The sequence below is a fragment of the Stegastes partitus genome, unplaced genomic scaffold (genome assembly GCF_000690725.1).
Source record: "Stegastes partitus isolate 25-593 unplaced genomic scaffold, Stegastes_partitus-1.0.2 Scaffold912, whole genome shotgun sequence".
Taxonomy (NCBI): domain Eukaryota; kingdom Metazoa; phylum Chordata; class Actinopteri; family Pomacentridae; genus Stegastes; species Stegastes partitus.
The window spans coordinates 309109-329108 of NW_007578643.1; the positions used below are offsets into that span (position 1 = coordinate 309109).

At 37.0% G+C, this 20000-nt stretch overlaps 2 protein-coding genes across 2 annotated transcripts in view; one reads left to right on the forward strand and one right to left on the reverse strand.

Moving 5' to 3' along the window:
* Positions 1 to 306: 306 nt before the first annotated feature.
* On the reverse strand, positions 307 to 10994 carry LOC103366144 (solute carrier family 35 member F2). The gene is made up of 9 exons (XM_008293787.1): positions 10918 to 10994; positions 9877 to 10015; positions 7292 to 7464; positions 6121 to 6248; positions 5551 to 5710; positions 4111 to 4267; positions 2489 to 2541; positions 2231 to 2385; positions 307 to 1133 (listed from the first exon to the last, which is right to left on the reverse strand). The coding sequence occupies exons 2-9, from the start codon at positions 9963 to 9965 to the stop codon at positions 930 to 932; spliced, it is 1119 nt and encodes a 372-aa protein (XP_008292009.1). The 5' UTR covers positions 9966 to 10015; positions 10918 to 10994; the 3' UTR covers positions 307 to 929.
* Positions 10995 to 14257: 3263 nt separating this feature from the next.
* The window catches only part of LOC103366146 (cullin-5-like), a gene marked incomplete at its 3' end in the record, with an annotated part of 18328 nt that continues 12585 nt past the window's right edge, over positions 14258 to 20000 (forward strand). Inside the window, exons 1-3 of the mRNA XM_008293789.1 lie at positions 14258 to 14302; positions 19257 to 19366; positions 19461 to 19560. Of these exons, the coding sequence (XP_008292011.1) occupies positions 14279 to 14302; positions 19257 to 19366; positions 19461 to 19560 (234 nt within the window). The remainder of the gene's footprint in view (positions 14303 to 19256; positions 19367 to 19460; positions 19561 to 20000) is intronic.

The following is a 20000-nucleotide window of genomic DNA, read 5'->3' on the forward strand; positions in this document are numbered from 1 at the left end:
AGGCCCAAAAGGTCTCCTTCTTCAGACTGACGGCTTCCCTCACCGCCGGTGTCCACCAGCGACTTTTGGGGTTGCCGCCGCTAATAAAAGATTGCTGTATCACATCTAAAATCATATCTGTGTATTATTTTCGCCCCATCAGATGTCATGAACACATCCTGTTTAAATTAGTTTCGCTCTTTTAACAGGTAGAATAAACACAGATTATCATTTGTCTAAAGCAGCACTGACAGAGACTGACTCACAGTTTGCACATATGTGAAATACCAAATTCAAAGAGTGAAGTAGCTGAGACATGACGCAGACTCGAGAATATAAAAATGAATTTAATAGTAAAAAAAGTAAAACTCTTCCTTAACATGCTTTACTTTTGGCAATCCAAGGCAAGTAAAGCCATGACATTTAAGGTACATTTGGTGGATTACCAACTGACATGATGGCAAACTTTGTAACAGCCTCAGAGACAACAAAAATTAAGTACAACTTTGATTTATCTGTTCAGATTAAAACAAACAAAAAAACAGCATCAGTAGATAGCAAAACAGCACAGTCGATGTATTTTGTAATACATTACATATATTAATAAACCAAAGGAATGAGCAGTCATGGATCAGTTTTGGAACAATAAATAACAGTCTTACTGGTATATAACAAGTTGTCATCAAGTATAAGTGCAGTAATGGTGATATCTGATCACTCTAATAAAGAAATCTCTTTTAGAAAATGATGTAACATCAACAGGAATGAAAAACGTGTCTCAAATGCATATTTCTTCATATTGAAAACGCAAAATATCATGAACAGAGAACTCTGGTTTAGAGGAAGGAAACATGAACTTCTGTAACAAAGTAACAGGATCTCCTTCTGAATGTGCTTCGTCCAGTAAACCACAATGGAAATAATAAACATGTACTGCAGTCGCTCCTCGGTCATAGAGCAGCGATGGCTGTGAGTGTTTCAGTTCGCTGAAGGTCTCTGTCTGCAGCCAGCAGGTGGTCCGAGGAGCTCTCAGCCGGGTGGTCAGCGGAAACTTCAACAGGTTCTTCAGGTAAAGCCGAGTAGGTCGGGACAGCGTTGAACATGACGAAGCCCACAGTGATGACGACAAACGAGACGATGTACAGAGCTGAAAACTGAGGATGAGACACACAACAGAGGTGTTACTCAAACATTCAAGATTCTGTTCCAGTCTGAGTTCTTAATTTATTCCATGTCGCCATGTTAGTGGGTTTGAAAGGCATATTATCTTTAAAAAAAAAAAATCACTAAAATTAATATTTATCAGAGCAAGAAGCAGAAAAAATGCCAGATTTTTCAGTTTTCTTTAGTTTCATCAAGACAATTAACCAGATCTAAGCATAACAGTTTACATGACATTTTATCAAAATCACTTCTTTCTCCATGTCTTGTTTAAAAAAAACGCCAAAAAAAAAAACAATTGCCCCGAACAAAATCCGGAAAAAAAAAAAAAATCCGGGCCCCCCAACAAAAAGAAAAAAAAAATAACGAACTAAGTAAAAACAAAAACCAAGGGAAAAAAAATCAATGAACTTTTGGCCGAAACGCAAACCGGGGTTAAAAAAAACAAGAAAGGAGACAAGTATGGAAACAAATTGAACATGTAAAAAGTAAAATATCTCTAGTATGTGGAGACTCTTTTTTTTTTTCTAGTATTGGCAGCACATGTGGGCTCCTGGAAAAAAATGTTGTACATGTTGATTCCAGGGTTTTTCATTTTTTGTTAAATAAATATTTAAAGGAATGTAACTTTCATTTTTATGATTGATGGCATTATAACTGTCATACTGTACCATAGACATTGCTGAGTTCTCTCTCCTTCTCGTTGTGGTTGTGCTGTTTATATTTAGGTGCAGGACTTCATATTGAGGTGAAAAATGAGCCAGCAGTGAGTAAAAACACCCATAAATTGCTTTGGGTTGAAAGGGTGTAGGTGTTTTATTTTCCTGTTCTAAACACTCTAATATCAAAAAGACAAATTGTATAATCAGTCATGAATATTGTTTGTTATTTTTTCACTCTAGCAGGATCAAATGGATTCCCCACAACAGCCGCCTTTTTAAAAAAAATAATCAAATAATTTTCTTCCACTGCTGTGAGACTAAAGCAGCGCAAGACAATCCTTCTTATAATGATGGTTATTTTTTAGATTTCGAGACCAGCAAAAGTCAAGAAGGCCAGTCAACACAAATAAACTTGAAATTGCACTCACCGTGTAGCGGAAGAGGAAGAGGCCGCAGAAGAGGCTGAAGAGATCGGCGGTGAGCAGAGAGAGGTTGACTGCAGTCGCGCTGGTCATCTTCACCACCACGGGCATGAGGCTGTACAGCACAAACATACACAAGGCGTAGCTGGCGAACAGCATGGCTGCAGGATGCAATAAAAAGACCAGTGAGGGAGAGATTACGTTTCAGTACTGCCATCATTAATATCAAACATTCTGACCTGACGGATAAAAAAGTTTACTTACAAATGCAAAAATCCCACTTGATTGCTGCGACTGCATGAGTTTCCAGGACAGCGCTGCAATAAGAAGCAAAGGTAGAAGAATGAAGAACAACACAAAGGGTTTGGAGTTTTAGGTTCTGCATAAATTTTATTGTCCTATTGTGTATCTCAGGTTCTTTTTACATAAGACTAAACATGGTGCAATGTCCAGAACAGACAGTATTTTTGCTTCTTTATAGACTTCCCAATGCTTTGTTAAACACACAAAGTTCACAGTTTTTTGACTCACAATTATATAATGAACATGATGTAGCTGCTGCATTTTAAATGGAAATGCTCCAATTCGGCATCAATAGAAAGCACAAAGTCTTACAGTTCAAATGGTGTAAACTAGGGATGCACGATATATCACCAACCGCATCGGTATCGGCCGATGAACAAATTTAGCCGATGTGAAAAACCGATGATTGTCTAACATTAAGCGCCTTCGTCTCTACATTTGATATCGCTGCTATTTCACAGATGTTTTTACTTAAATGGTCCTGGACTTTAATGTTAAATACGTTAAAATATGTTTACATATACTTTACTTTTGTTATGTAATAAAGAAGACTATGTGGTCTAATTTGGTATGGGCTTCTTTTGAATAGTTTTCACGTTCTCACAGTGCTTACTTATACTTATTTTTTGGTGTAAACAAAAATTGAATATCGACACCGGTAATATCGGTTATCTGCGATATCAGAAATCTTAATATCGGTACTGGCCAGAAATTTCAATATCGTGCATCATTAGTGTAAACAAGTTTAACATCCAAACACAACACCAATGACAGGTTGTTATTTTAAATGAGAGAACATAAAAAGCCAAACTGTCATTTCTTACCTTCTCTGTCACCTTTAGCAGTGCATACTTGTTAAATAATTATGTGGTGTTTTATATTTTCACATTAAGAGTCTAACGAACAAAAGGCTTTCGAGCTTTATTAAAAAGAGGGTGGGACTAAAATGTGCTTAAGCTTAAGACAGCAGCAGAATTTATCTGCATGTCTCCAAAGCAAGAGGAATATTAACAAAAAAGTGACCCATGTCTGAGTAAAAAAAGAGTTTTAGATTCAGCTGGACAGAATTCCAAGTGAATCTTTTTGGCATCATGCAAGTTAGAAAAAAAAAAAAAAAAAAAGTCCTCACGAAACTTTTATATTGCACCAATGCACAAAACAAAGTAATGTTCCTTGCAAGTTTATGTATAAGATATCTGCAAATTGAAATAATGGAATTCATTTTGCTGCATTAGTTACATTATTGAAACTGTTTTTCTCCTGGTTTTAAATAAACTAAACAAAAAAAAAAGAATGCAAACACACAGCCCTCTCTTGACTTAAAGTTGCTTCTTACTATTGTCTTCAGCTCCTTGTATAGCTCATGTGTCAGACAGAAGCTCAGAGTAGATCCACGATGCAGCACTGACTGCTTTACAGACATCTGATAAATTAATGTATAAACTGATGTCTTTATGTGATACAGCAAAGTGCTTTTTCTGTTTTTTCTTGCTTCTCGAGTCTGTTTCAGGCATGTGGCTGTGATGGGTGAGAACTGGTGTAACAAAGATGATAAAAACAAGGAGATTAAAGCAATAACTTACAGCTGAATGCCACTGATGACAGTCCCAAAGAGTCCCATCATGCCCAGGAATTCAACACGACTCAGGTTCTTCACTGTGTGCTCCTGACACATGTTTGATACAGCATAGAGGACGGCACTCAGCAGGACCAGACCATCGCCCAGCACCAAATCACTGTCTATACAAAGAAACAAGACAGTTACACGTTTTACAACAACAATAATACTAAATCATGCAGGGGCATCCAATCAAGAAGTATGATATTTTCCAAAATGATGAAAACTGTAAATCATGAAAACTCTAGCAAAGGATAACTCTTGTTGCTTTTATTCAGCTTTAAATTGAACAGGGCCTGTCAGCTGTTTAAGTACAAGATGTCACTTCAATAGCAAACTGTGAAAAATGTATACAACTGTATGTATAAACTGAAATTTAGAGCAACATTAAACCCTTTGAACACCAAAAAACCTGCTGGTGGGTTTAAAAGGCATGCTGTTTACAAAAATGGCCAAAATTTTCAACAGCCCTTGAACTAATCATGTTTGGCTTTAAGGTTTGTTGGGCAAATTATCCAAATTTAAGCTTAAAATCACGTTTTATCAAAATTGCTGAATTCTACACATCTCATTTAAAATTTTGCCAAAAATATAAAAAATTAACCAGTTTCTTTAACCGCATTGTGTTAAAAAAAAAAACCACACACACACACACACAAAAAATTCTGCACTCAGCACAACCAACAAATCACTAATGGCTCAGCTGCGATCAACGGTCTTGTCACAAAAATTGGCTGACTTTTCAGCTGAACTGGGCTGAACTGCAGCCTGCGTTTAAGCAGTTTACAGTTCAAACTTGGACAGGTAGAGAAACAAACTAAAAATAGAAACATTCAATTATCTACATCAGGTAGAGTCACCATTTCTTTCCAGTATTTGTATCATGTGTGGGCACTTGGAAAAATGCTGTGCATGTGGATTCCAGTTTTATTCAATTGTTGTAAATAATCAAGGAAAATCACCATTTTTTTCCCCTTTTCACCAATTTTTTAAAAAGATATTGTAAATGTCACAGTGGAAACAAGACAGTTTGGAGTTCTCTCTACTTCCAGTCATGGTTGTGCTGTATCCATAGAGCTGCAGGACTTTATACTGTATTGCAGAGAAAAATTAGCCAACCAAATATAGCAGAACTGGTTGGAATTTAGAGGGTGAAGTCCAAGACATAAACTCATTTTGAAGCACCTAAAAATGTCTGTAGAAAAAAAAGTGTCTGTAGAAACTTAAATGCAGAGCAACATTTAAGGATAAAAGTTTCAGCATCTTTCCATCAACCTTCACAGATGCAATGGTGATTTTTTTACTAGAAAAGCACATTGTTTTATACTTGAATTTAGTGCCGCTCAAGATTGAGTGCTTTAAACTGCTGTTAAATTTAACATGAAGAACAAGGACTTGTCCTTACTGGATCCTGGGTTTCTTCCAGCCAGAATGTCGGCTCCCACCATGGCCCCCACACCCAGCAGACACACCATCACGGCTACGAAGTGCACCGGCTTGTAGCGGGTCTTCAGAAAGAACCAGGAAAGCAGCATCAGCACCGGGATCACGAAGCAGTCCAGCAGCTGAAACAAACGGAGACAAGACGGGTGTTTTACTGGCTGATGGAGGGTAGAGTAGGAAAGGGATGTCACACAACAGGTACCAGAAGTGTTTGGCATTAAGGCAACAACTGCAGATCGTCACAGTTCAACAAATTTAAACTACATTGTTCTCCACATAATAAATCCCAGTTTGACAGAGTCAGACAGTGCTGCTGCTATCTGAAGACAAAATTCTATTTTACTGTCATACAGTGGACACTTTTAAAGCAGTTCACTACATATTTTTGGGATATTATGTGAATAGGTGTCAGAAAAATTGCTTAATTTTTGCAAATATCATTATATTTAACATTTAGCCCGACATACACACATGATGTAACACTCCTATAATAAGATCAACATGGTGTGAAGTGCTGACAGTTTCCTCGTACCTGTATACTGGTCAGAGTGGTGAACTGGTATGCCTTCACGACGGCATAGTTTGCCTCCACATCTGCCACACCCATCACCAAATACTTCCACCACTTGTTTTTTAAAATCTGCAAGATGTTCCTGTCACCTGCAAAAACAGACACAAAAGCTAACTTCAGAAACTCATTAAATGCTAGTTTTCAGATGTTTTTGTGAGAATATTAACAAACAGAGAATATAATTTTTTACAATAATTTCTTTTCACCTGAATCAAGTGTATATTAGGGATAAACCGATTATCGTGGCCGATATTTGTCATTTTTATGATTATCTGTATTTTATTGACCGATTATTGATAAATTGAATACGCTGCTTCAGGTCTGATTCAGCCTCCTGTCTCTGTCTGTCGTCACTCTGTGGTCTCTCTCTCAAGCAGAGACTGCAAAAAAATGAATTAGAAACACAAGCTGTTGCCAAAAAATCAGAAAATTAGCTCCTCTCACTGTGGCTAAAGCTATGCTAACGACTAGTGGATAAGTTAGAAAGCAGCCACAGATTAACCTGAAACAGAGTCTGGAAAACAATAATTAATAATACTTTAAGATTTGGACTTGAGTGGGCAATGAAAGTGACAGATCAATCTCAATTGATCCCATGTAAACAGAGGAGAGCGTCTTAATTTAATCCTATTTCTATCTTAGATATGCAGTTAGAGTGGGCTGCAGTTGGTTAGCACTGTTGTCTCGCAGCAAGAAGGTCACCGGTTTGCGTCCCGGTGGGGGCACCGGAATCTTTCTGCGTGGAGTTTGCATGTTCTCCCCGTGCTCCAGCCCCCCCACGACCCTAGTGAGGATTAAGCGGTGTATAGATGATGGATGGATATTCAGTTAGAGTCACCTTTATTATTAAAGAGGCTAGTTATGTATGACAGCTTCCCTGCTATCAAATGCTGTTAAAATATTACATCTATTGTTCCAAATATCGGTTATCGGCCCTTCTTGATAACCAATGATTGGCATCGGCATAGCCCACCCACAAAAACAAAAAAAACATATTGGCCAACCCCATGTGTACATTTATGGTGACTATAATTTACAAATTAACCATAAATGTGCAAATGCAACAATGACGACATTTATTTCTCATTATCCTGTCTCAATGAATGACAGCCTGAGTGAGCAGCAGTCTGACCTTTGCGGGTGACGAGGACCGTGGTGTAGATGAGCAGCAGCAGGGCGTAGTTCAGGAAGCTCTGCAGCATGGGAGTCTCCACCTTCGCATTGGCCAGGTACTCACAGCTCACCGCCGTCCCGCAGATGAGCAGGGACAGGAACTGCCCCATGATGATGGTCTTCAGCAGACGCCTGGAGAGTCGGCAGCAACATCATGAGTCAGTACACAAACACAAAAGGTTTACTCTGGATCATGAAGGTGCTGTTAAAGAAGAAGGAGCTCAGTCTGAAGGCAAAGCTCCAGCTTTATAAGCTCCAAGTGCTCATCTGTGATTGCGCGTTCTAATTGAAAAAATAAGTTCACCGATACAAGCCATCCAAATTCATTCATGTGTCTGGTTTTGAATTTGAGACATAAGGAATGAGACAAATAATGTTGAACTTCTCCTCAAACTGAAGTCATCTCAAAAAACACAAACTTTGATTTTGTCACCTTTTGAAAAGCTAATCAAAAAATAGAGTTTAATTCAATTCAATTCGATTTTATTTGTATAGCGCATATTTACAACAAGTCATCTCATAGCGCTTCACAAAGGCAAAGACAGAAACACCCAACAATCCAAAACATTTGGATTCCCTATAAGCTTCAGCAGTCCGCAAGCAGTCCACAACAGTGGGAAGGAACCGAAAACCCCCACAGGGGAAAAAAAAAACCCCACAGGTGAAAAACTTTATCTAAAAGCACATCCGACAATACTTCAATCGATGACCAAATTTTAGGCCCACCTGCTGCACGAGAGTACATAGGACGGCAATGACACATGCAGCAATGACACATGTTGCCAATTCTGATTGACTATTCACCGTTTTGTTGCCCACAAGTACCAATGAAGTTCCATGTTGCCTCAAAAGAAGTAATTCTAGATTTCAAAGTTCTAAAGTTATGCACGTTCAGTAACAATCTCACTTGCTGCAGTAGGTTTTATTTTGCCTGCAACTATACATGACACTTTCAATTAAAATATACAACAAGACTTAAGATTGAATTGATTTTCATTATTGTGATCCTGTGTGTGTGGAATTTGTTCTCACTTTCCTCTCACAAATAAGACGTTGATCTCAAGGATAAGACGTACCTGTTCTTTTTAAAACTCGATTCACGTATAGATTGACACCCTGACTTGATCTTTTATTGTGCTGTAACTTTTAATGTTTATTGTTTTATTATCTTTTATTATTCACATTTATCTTTTAGCTATGGTATTTTATTGTGTTTTATGGCCATCTATCTTGATTTTACAGCGCTTTGGCTCAACTCTTGTTTATAAATGTGCTTTACAAATAAAGTTGACTTTCACTGCAGCTTTGACTAAATAAAACCTAGCTGACTAGCCTAATCCACCGTGCAGAGCTGTCTAATGCTTGACCATCTTATCTGCAATAAATTCAGAATAATTAAGACTTGTTTTCCTCCTGTGAGAACTCGACAGTTATGTGTGAAATCAGTTTTCTCATTTTATCTTAAAAAGTGAGGGAAGTTTTTCACAATGCAAAAAGAAATTTGCAAAAAAAAAAAATGGCAAAAACAATAAATGTTACTAATTCCAGACATGACAGGAGCATCACATAGGTTCTGGATAGTTGCAGGTTAGTCTCTTGCCTCCTTCACAACACTGTTAACAAACCATAAAATAAGAGCCGTGTTAAGAGTGTTACTATGGAAACAGGAGTCCAGGTATGGATTGGCTAACTGGTGAGGCTTAAACTAAGTGATGTGTTATCTTTATGAAATTGTCCAAATGTCCCCACTGCAAATGTAAGACTGGCCTTACACCTAACACCATACTGTGTTTGAGTGTGTAATTGGACCTGATCACTGTGTCAAATGTTTGCATACATGCAGGCTCACTGTAAATGCTCACAGGGACACACCAAATATTTCTTTTACTTGTACTTTTCCTGCTGTGGTAAGTGAAAATGTCTTCCACAAACAAGCTATATAGCACTTAGCAGTAGTTCAACAATTTAGAAATCCCACAGGAACAATATACAATGTATTTTTATCCTTTAAAGCCCAAAATAACTTACCTTTAGACAGACTCATCTAAATGTGAATCATGTTATAAAGTAGAAGACAACATAACAATTTCCAATAAACATATTAATTTACAATAAACCTTTCTGGAGCGAAAAAAAAAAAGGTAGGGGGGGGCATATGTGACAGCTTTTCAATGTATACACATACATCTGATAGGGCTGCTTTTATAACTTAATACGTGGGGAAATAGTTTTTCAAATCTAACAAAATTATCTGCAGAAATGTTACAGAAATGTGTCCTCAGTTAAACCTCAGATACAGCGACCTCTAGTGACGATCAGATTTTTTTTTAATCACACACAGTAACTGACTTTAAACTACACAGCAGAAAGCTTTATACTGTGCTTCAGTACCGAAAAATAAACCATCAACACATTTTGAACTGAACTTTGTGATGATGTATCTGCCAAACAGCAAAGCAGCCCTAATGTAATGTAACTACCACATACCATACAATAACTGAAAATGACACTGATTCTTTTCCAGACAGCTGGATTGATGCTCACCATGTGAAGACGTCTCTCAGGTTGTAGCTGTACAAACCACAGGCGATCCTCCATTTCCTACACATTCTGTCCTCCTCAGGTCCCTCCATGTCTGTGAGAATTAAACCTAGAAAGACCTAGGGAGCAGGAAAGATTAAACCTGTAGAAAAAAATCAAGAATTAGTGTCTGTGAAATTTAGTATCTTCAAACTATTCATGCAGAACATGGTGCAAAATCTCCACAGGAATGTGATGTGTCTCATGAAATGATTCTCATTCAGATCCTCGGATAGATGGGTACATGTACAACTACTGTATATAAAGGAACACAAGTTGGTCCTAATAATATAAATAACAACCTTATTTATATAGCAACTTTTAAAAATAGAGTTTACAAGGTGCTTTCACAGACAACAACTAAAAAAAAAAGGAGGATACTTAAGCCAGTCAGAACAAAAAATCTCAAAAAACAGAGAAATAGAATTCGGAATTAGTGTACATTAGAGGTGTTGGGGTAAACACATGGGCTAGTTTCAATATTTCAATTTCATTACTGAGGGCACATGCATTTAGGAATTTGGTTTTAAAAAGTCCTTGTAAAGTTAAACTAAAGAAGAATAAATGCTTGATAGCCAACCCCTTACTGCACTATATTCCATTATCTTTTAAATTGCCACCTTGTGCCTGAAATGTAAGCCTTTTTTTTTATATTCATATTTTCCACTATGCAGAAAAGGAAGAAATTGGGGCATAAAAATAATCACCAGAATTCAGGTAATGATGTGGGTTAACAGGTAACCACGACAATCCACACTTACATTAGCTATAACCCGATTTTTTTTCTTTCTTTTTTTTATAGCCCCTAATGATTTGTAATATGTGTTTAAATCCGTTTTTATCAGAATTGAAAAACTGGCAATAACTACAAACATGTTAAAACTGTCACTTTTTCCATGCAGTCTGGTGTACGTTTCTCACGCGCCACTGTCATTCATCGGGCTTTCCCCACTAAACCACCAACAGCTAAATAATAACGATCACGCTATATATATTCATACGTACGTTCTGCTCTTCAGTCATGTCATGACAGATATGCGGACGATTTCCAGCTGTGATAAAATGTCATATTTCTCAAATCCGCATCATGTCAGAATCCACGAGGAGCTACTTCTTAACCGAGATAAATCGGTCTAACTTCGTGGTCCTTAGTCCCACCTCGTGCGCTGTGATTGGTTGAAGAGAAGCTGATTGACGTGCGCACTGTGCAGTCAAACTTGGTGTGATGCTGATGAAAGGCAACATATTTTACTCCCCATAATATGCTCATTTAACTACAGTATTTCAGTATTTCACTTGAGTAGTTCCATTTTATGTCACTTCCTATTTCTTTTCCACAACATTTCATAGTTTTTGATACTCATGCAAGACATCTCACAGGTTAATGTATCCTGTATGTAGATATATAGATTAATTACTGGAAAGACTTAAAGAACTACAAAGAGACACAAAAAGATGCGCAATAATCATGAACACACATAAAACAACTGTGGATAGAAGCGACAAGAAATAATTGCAAAAGACAAAAAAGAGACAATAAAACTGAACAACCACAGAGAAACTTAAATGGACCACAAAAGTCAATAAACCACAACAAGAAAAAGAACAACCACTCCAAGTAGCAAAACAACCACAAGGAAACAAACAGTGATGCAAAGTGACATACAACAACAACAAAAAAATATTTTTAATTCAATTCAATTCAATTCAATTAATTTTATTTGTATAGCGCATATTTACAACAACAAGTCATCTCATAGCGTTTAACAAAAGAAGCGAAAAGTAACCATAACAGGAAAGAAACATCTGTTAAAAGGAACATAATAGCCACAAGTAGAAAGAACAGTGATGCGAAGAAGGAGGCAAACACACAGAATAGCAATGCAACGTAACCTTCCTTGTGTCAATATACAATCAGTTCTTTGGACTCTTAATGTTTTTGTCTTATAGCTAGAAATATATTTATACATGTACATTTACCCTGGGACATAATTTCCCTGCAGTGCACAAAGCAGTTAAAATTATCTGCACTTAGCTTCTTTTGTAATTGTAAAACTTACACATTAATACGTCACTAATAAAAAACCCAAAATATAATATGTGCTTTAACGATTTAAGTGTTAAGTTTTGGTGTTTTGGTTTACTTAAGACTAATTTAATGTGGGACTTTCATTTGCACCACTCCTCATCAATGCTCTATCATTTAAACAGTTCTATACTTGAAAGTATTTTATAAGCATTTCTATAAAGTAACTAAATAAATGTACTCAAGTAGTATAAATGTGTACAATTTTGTACTATCATAGTTATGTATTTCCATTTTATGCTAACACATTCTCCTTTACCGCATTTTAGAGAGCTCCATTGTACTTTTACCCCATTACATCTTTTCCTTTTATTTAGTGGATTTTGCTGGAAACACTTTGTGCTTCATCTCAAATAAAAGTGTGAATGCAGGACTTTTACTTCTAAAGAAGTATTTGCTACTTTTACTTGGATAGTGTTTCTTCCACCACTGATTAGAAATAAGTACGACGATTTCAATGTATTAATTAAAACAGATTTTGTATCAACACAAGCAAATATAGTTCAAAATGTTGCTGAATGTTCAAGTAGCTTTAAATTTCTCTAAGCATTTTTTTTGCTTCCACATTTTAACCTTCAGAAGGGCCTTGTCTGCTGTGAAACCACCGCAGATTGTCAAACTGACCCTTGTTGTTCTTGTACGAAGGTTAAAATCTATCTTTCTTGCGTGAGAAAGGATTTGACTAAGATTGTGAGACCATGAAAGAATGATAACAAAAACCTCACTGAAACTGAAACAATAGCTGCCCCTGAGGCTGCACAAACGTTGTTTTCTTATCTCGAGTTCTGCTCCCACTGTTCTACATGTGGCGAAAGTTGTCTGTTTCTGTCCCTCGCTGACTTTTACGAGACAGGACTCAAAGTGGACTAAAGGTCACTCAAAGATAGATATGAGGTCAAATGTTGGAAGAGCAAAGCAGTTCTGGGTTCAGTGATGGCCTCAGAATACTTATCATCTTTGATGCAGCTGCACTGGTAGCAGTAATATAGTATCAGTAGTAGCAGTAGGGTTTCATGTTGTACTGTCAGTATTTCTTGTAATTTTTGTGGTAGACTCCTTGTAGCAGTAGCATTCTCTTAAAAATAAATAACTTAATTAAGGGGAATAAGAAGTTTAGTAAGAGGACAAAAAGAACAAGAGAATGGTAAAAACATGTGTGTTTATCTTTTAGAGGAATTTAGAGGGCCAAGAATAGAATCTAGAATCACATAGGAAAGAATAGAGGTTTATCGTCCACCAGATGGACAACTGTCCTCGGATCATCAAAACATAAAAGCAGCAACACAAGAACATTTGTCGTGGAAAGAGTTTAGTACTCAATCAATCATTGAAACATTTAAAAAAAAACAAATAACAACAACAAAACACACACACACACACACACACACACACACACACACACACATTTAATAGTCACACATAGTATGCTGCAAAGGTTGATTCCAGTACTGAGTGTGGTATGCTTTCCTGGGAACTATAGAAAAATTAATAATGTTTAATTTGCTGCAGATAATATTTAATTCTGCTTAACTTAGACCTGTTGTCCTCATTAGAAAACACTTTACGTATCATCTAAATGGTAGCAAAAGTGGACTAATTGCTGTATAAATAAGGTGCCAGCAACCACCAACAAAACTGAGATAAAAGTGGAAAAAGACAAAAACCGTAACCAGATTTTATGGCAGAAATTTGTTCATCGTTCTTAAAAATGTTGGTAGTTTGATGTGGGAGACAACTTTGACAATTTTACCAAAAAAATAAAAAATTCCAATTAATTCCAAACAGCAAGGAAAACATAAAATTGCACACCTAATTACAGTTCATTGTGTTCATAGGCTATAAGATTTGTTGCCCCCACTATCTGTTTGAATAAACGAAGGAATAAAGGCAAATGAAAGAAAAATATGAACAAATTTAGTGTTTGCAAGAAATATTGGGACGATAAAAATGAGCAAAGTTGTAGGCTACATGATTAAGAAAATAAATTAATTTTAAAAAGCCAAAATGTGAACAAGTATGTTACAGTCTGTATTGAATAGATCTTCTAAAAGAAAACAGTTTCGTTTATTTATTTATTTTTTTCAAAATTTTATACAAATAAATTAATGCAAGCAGCTTTGATTTAGGCAGCTTAATCATTCATTTTTATATAGATATTTTTAAAATGTATTTAATTGAATGACGAAACGCTGCACATTTTCAGAAAGTGATGTGATCAAGTTAATCTTCAGCCGCCCTGTAGTTCACGCGAGATTTTACGAGAGGATAAGTTGAGGGAACATGGCGACGTCTAATTTGCTAAAGGTAGGAGGCACTTCAATTCAATTATTTGCATTTAACACCCGCTGGAGCGCTTGTCATTTGTGTGCTGTGATGTTGGCGTTTAGCTCCGACCTTAACGAACAGCACATCGCACCTTCACACGAGCGTAATGTCAGTGTTGACTTTAGCTGGGAGCATTTAAGTTGCATCTGGCTAACATTAGCTACTTTTCAGTGATTTAGCTGCTAAATAGAATAGCCACAACAGAGCTAAACGTGAAGGGAAAAGGCAGACACGGGGGAGCCAGGGAGTCACAGAGGCACGTAACCGATAGGAAACGTTTCGTTAGCTTAACCTGTGCTAAAATATGAGCATAGCTTGTGTGTGCACGTTAGCTACAAATCCCTATATCATCTGTCAGTCAGTGAATCTGCAGCTGATCAGCCCCTTGAAAGACTCGCTACAGACTGCCAAAATAAACTGTCGGAGTAGTTTCTGTGCACTTAATCCTCTGCTGATGACTTGCTATTAAAGCTTAGCTTGTCAGGAATCTATGGCACTGTGTCTAATTCAATGGTAATTCATATCGTCAGGCACAGGTACAGAGGGAAGGTAGCACGCTACTGTTACTGGCTAGAGCTATATGTCTGTTAAAGAAAAGTGACATTGGGGTCTAAGCATTAGCAGTCTTTTGCAGGAAATATTAAAACTGTATATACAGTGTGGACACAGTGTGAACAATCTGCCAAAGGTGCCTGTGCAGGTACGTCTCCTGTGCTGAAACACTACCTAATATATGTTAGTTTGTGTTAGTATCATCAAACACAACTTTATTTAGGAATATATATCATTTGAGGACAGCATGAACTACAGTAATAAAGTTATTTAAACAACAGCTTGTGACATGGAACTTCCACACAACAAGGCCAGGTAATTGGAAAATAGTACCTAACCTTAGTTAGCCTTAATGTCATTTTATCTGCACTGTTGCATACCAGTGCTGTATCAATTACTGAGCAGTCTAAATAGCACACTGTGTGTACAGTATGGCCATAGGCTGATTAAGCTTTATAGAGTCCTTTGTGCAAAATTTGCTGTAAACAATATGCCCAGTTCTGTATGTCCTGTGCAACCATGCCTCATTTGCTGAAACATGACTTAATATGTTTCCGACTGTATTCATTTGATTAAACTTTATTTAGGAATATCCCCATGTAAGGACAGCATTAACTACAGTAGTCAAGCAAACCTCCATAAAACAGCGACAGATAAGCAGCAAATAATAAACAACCCACCTTATTTGATATTGTACTGTAGTGGTTCAAATTACCAACATGTTCATAAAGAAAAACAGGCAGTTGCCCTCTTTGCCTGGTTGGTAATCTAACCTTAATGTAATTTCATCTGCACAGCTGCCATGCCTTCATGCATCAATCACTGTCCCACCTCTGATCACACATTTATAAATAGTCCTAATAGTATAGTATGTAAACATTATGGACATGGGCTGATTGACCTAGGGTCCTATGTGCAAAAATGTGCTCTTCTGTATGGCAGCTGCAGCCTTGCTTCCTGTGCAGAAACACTGCTTCACATATGATAATTTAATCTGAATAAACACTATTTTATTTAGGAATACCTGCAATGTGAAGAAAACATCAACTAAAACAATAAAGAATTTTTAAACTACAGTTAAACACAGGAACCTCCCCAAAAATGACTGCCAACTGAGATATTATATTGTTGTGGTGCAAATAAATCAACGTGTTCTTAAGTAATCAAATGACCAAACCAGACAGTTGCCCGCTTTACTTGTTTGGTAGTCTGACCTTAACCTTGATGTACCATGCTCTGGGCCATAAATCACTGACAACTGATCACTAGTGCTTCAACTAAACATTAATTTTATTTTTGACTAATCAGTCAGTTATTTTCTTGAATAAATGCTAAGTTGTTTGGTCAATACCATACCAGATAATGGTTCTAAAAAAAAAATAAAAAAAAAAAGCAAACCGGGGCCCCAAAAGACCTAAGGGGATGTTCTCAAATGTCTTCTTTTGTCCATAACATGAAGATATTCAGTTTACTGTCACAGATATTTCAACTTAAGTAGCTGGCATCAGAAAATTTTGGCTGTTTTATTTTTTATTTAAAATGACTCAAACCATTTAATCGATTGTCAAAATAGTAGGGGATATAATTTAATAGTTGCCACTTTCTGATTAATAAAATAATCATTGTAGCTCTCCTGATTACACCTTTGTAAAAAGTCCTTTCATTTTAATATCTGATAGAGATAGGTCTACCTTGGTTTCTGGTACGCTCAGATTCGATGTGAGGAGAAGCTGGGACTGTCTTTTTGAGCTCACCACCACAGCTGATTTTCTCCCTGCTTATCTTCATTTATTTCCTCTGTGACAGTAAAATGTGTTTGTGGAGCCTTCAGAATCCTCTGCAGGTTAAACGTAGCTGATCAAACACTTTGAGTGCTGATAAACTCTTGAAGACTCAATATGAATTGACTGAAAGCTCTTGCCAGCCTAGGAACATTAAGGCTACAAATAAGACTTGCAAACTCTCCATTCAGCAACAATATCTGAACATCTGATTGTCTAGTCCCTTAATATGTGAACATCACCACTGTTATGCTAACCAATATGTTACGCTTTGTTACTGAAGCAGTGGATAAATGTTGCTTAGGTGTTGCATGAAAATGTTTAGGTACTGTGCCTAAATGTTGAAATGTTAAGAAAACTCTGCTTATCTTAGCTCTGTTTGACAGATGTGTTGCAATTTCATACAACATAGTAGCCACTGTCGCTATTTATTAGATTCTGTTCATACTTTTAACATCATACTGATTAGTCATTGTTGCTTCACTTTCTGTACATTAGTATATTTCTGTAATGGCACAGTTTTTGTCCTTCTCTCCATGTCACTACTGCACTGTTCTGATATTCATTCTGCACTTCAGTTAATCTTTATTTATCTCTGCGTGTTCTGTTGCTGCAACTTGCACTATCTGGTTAAACTGAATTTTGAACTGCTTTTTTGTTTTACTCTTACTTAGCTGGGGCTGCAGGGTGGCGCAGTTGGTTAGCACTGTTGCGTCGCAGCAAGAAGGTTGCCAGTTCGCGTCCTGGTGGGGGCACCGGAATCTTTCTGCGTGGAGTTTGCATGTTCTCCCCCCAGGTTCTCCGGCTTCCTCCCACACAGTCCAAAAACATGTTGAGGTTAATTGGTGATTCTAAATTGTCTGTAGGTGTGAATGTGAGTGTGCTTGGTTGTCTGTCTCTAAGTGTAGTCAGCTGGGATAGACTCCAGCCCCCCCGCGACCCTAGTGAGGATTAAGCGGTGTATAGATAATGGATGGATGGATGGATGTTACTTAGCTGAATCTAATGTACGGTGTTTAAAGTTTTGTACTATAATCGGTATAGGTACATTATACTTTGAGAAACAATAGGCAGATATTCTCCTGGCAGAATCAACTTGACAGAACAGTTAAATTGATATTTTTTGTTTCCCTTCTTCCTTGTGGTATGTTTTTGGCAGTTGCGTTGTCCATTATGGAACACTGTGTACATCAATGGCACACTCAAAAATCAAAAGGGGTTTTGGTATTGATTTTTCTAGTGTGAGCACTGTTTGTACTAAAACATGTTTAAGATAAGAGTGTGTAGTGTGGAACTGGAACGCAGTTGTTGTTATTTACCCGGCAGAGAGGGGTGTATGAAAAATTGCTTTTTAGGATGTGTATGTTCTGGGCTTTTGGAACTTGAATCGTACTAGGGACTCAAAGTCAGGATGTCTTTGCTTCTGTAGCATCAGTTTTAGTCTGTTGTAAATCCTAACAACTTATTAATGGAATGTGAACTTTTAAATATTAGTTTGACTTTTATTACGGTGTATAACAGTGACAGTTCTTCAGGTTTTCTGACAATAATTTTCTCAACTGAATGATTATTGTTTTTGTTGATGAATATTATAGAACACAAATGTTTCATTATTATTGCTATCAGCCCTTTTCTTAGCACAGGTAAGGTTCCACTAATGGGATCCAATCTGAGCCATGCAAACTGCAATAATTAATTTGGCAATGATTTAATAATCCTATGATCACTTTTAGGCAAAAATGGCAAACATTTGTGGTTTTCAGCTTCGTCTTTCTTTTCAAACATGACATTAAAGTGAATATCTTCAGGTTTTGGGGGGTTGTTCAGCAATGCAAGACACCTAAAGTTAACACCTTAAGCATATTTTAGCTTTTTCTGACATTTTATAGACAAAATGAATAATGGCTTAATAAAAAGAAAAAAGAAGCAGATTAATTGATAATGAAAATAATCATTAAGCTGCAGTTGCTTTTATGGTATTTAATAACTTTTACTTTTTGTGCTATAACAAGTCAAAATGTCTTTGTTTTTGCTTGAAAATACTTTAAACGGTTTAATTTCTAATTCTACTAGTTTTATCTCAACCCTAAACTACCCACAACATTTTGTGTTTAGGAATAGAAGCTACATTGCACTACATACGACTCTAAATCAGTTTCAGTACTCCTTATTGTAGACTCATACATTTTTTCAAACGATATTTACCCATTTGTTGTTTCAGTCGTGGCGATGTGTAATGTGTATCTTCAAAATCTCCCCCAGCTTTGTTGAAATCTGGTGACTGTAGAAAACCGTTGCATGTCATTCACATGGTTTTCATTTTTATTCAGTAAATCTTTGTTCACTGCATGAAAAAAATCAGCATTTCTTATGAGTTTTAGTTTTGTATGTGTTCCAAATGTATCGAAAAGAAGTCAACAGAGTAAAACTGAGGGAAAATCCTCTAAACATATCAACCAGTTGGATAACAGAAAAAAAACAACAACATGTAATTAACCTTAATGTTTTGTTTTGCTCTAGTGTTTTTGTCAGTGTTTTACATCTTTGATGAACAAGCCTTACTTATATGAACAGTTTGAATCCTTCCTGTCTGTGCCCAGAACAAAGGCTCCCTTCAGTTTGAGGATAAATGGGACCTGATGCGTCCCATCGTACTGAAGCTCCTGCGGCAGGAGTCTGTCACCAAACAACAGTGGTTTGACCTGTTCTCGTAAGTTTTTCTGGTTCTGCACCTGTGCTTTCGGCTTGATACTTGGCTGCTGGATGCGAATGGGAAACATTGTGTCTTCTCTTTGTTCCTACAGAGACGTCCACGCTGTTTGTCTGTGGGACGACAAAGGTCCAGCCAAGATCCACCAGGCCCTTAAAGAGGACATCCTCGATTTCATCAAACAAGCACAAGCAGTAAGACACACACATTCCCCCATTAGTCCACTCCATTTATATCCTGTGTTCTATTAAATGCTGGAAAGATAAATCTGCTCCTTTATGCTCTTACACGGTTGAGTCACATCATAAGAAACTTACAGCAACACCCAGGCAAGTGTGTGAAGTTGTTGCTTTCATGAACAGGAACGTGTGACATAGTTAACAGGCCAGCTAGCTTGTAAACAGTAAGTGTGGCTGCTGTTGGAAGAGAAGAGTAAAAACTTTAATGGACAGTTTGCTGTACAGTCAGTAGTCCAACACAAATACATACAACACATAATACACAAACACCACAGCCACATCTCTCACTCTGTCAGCATGAATGATGGGAAGAAGAAAAAAGAACTGCAATGATGTGAAGTTGTATTTTTTATTTAATTTTTTTTTAACCCTCTCCAGCCTGGAGGTTCTTATGC

What these genes read in the sequence shown, in the direction of transcription:
- LOC103366144 (XM_008293787.1), bottom strand. Translation starts at nt 9,965, where the DNA reads ATGGAGGGACCTGAGGAGGACAGAATGTGTAGGAAATGGAGGATCGCC. An exon ending in CTGAGAGACGTCTTCACATG is followed by an intron (nt 7,465 to 9,876) that starts GTGAGCATCAAT and finishes CCGACTCTCCAG; the next exon opens with GCGTCTGCTGAAGACCATCA. An exon ending in CAAGTGGGATTTTTGCATTT is followed by an intron (nt 2,386 to 2,488) that starts GTAAGTAAACTT and finishes TGCATCCTGCAG; the next exon opens with CCATGCTGTTCGCCAGCTAC.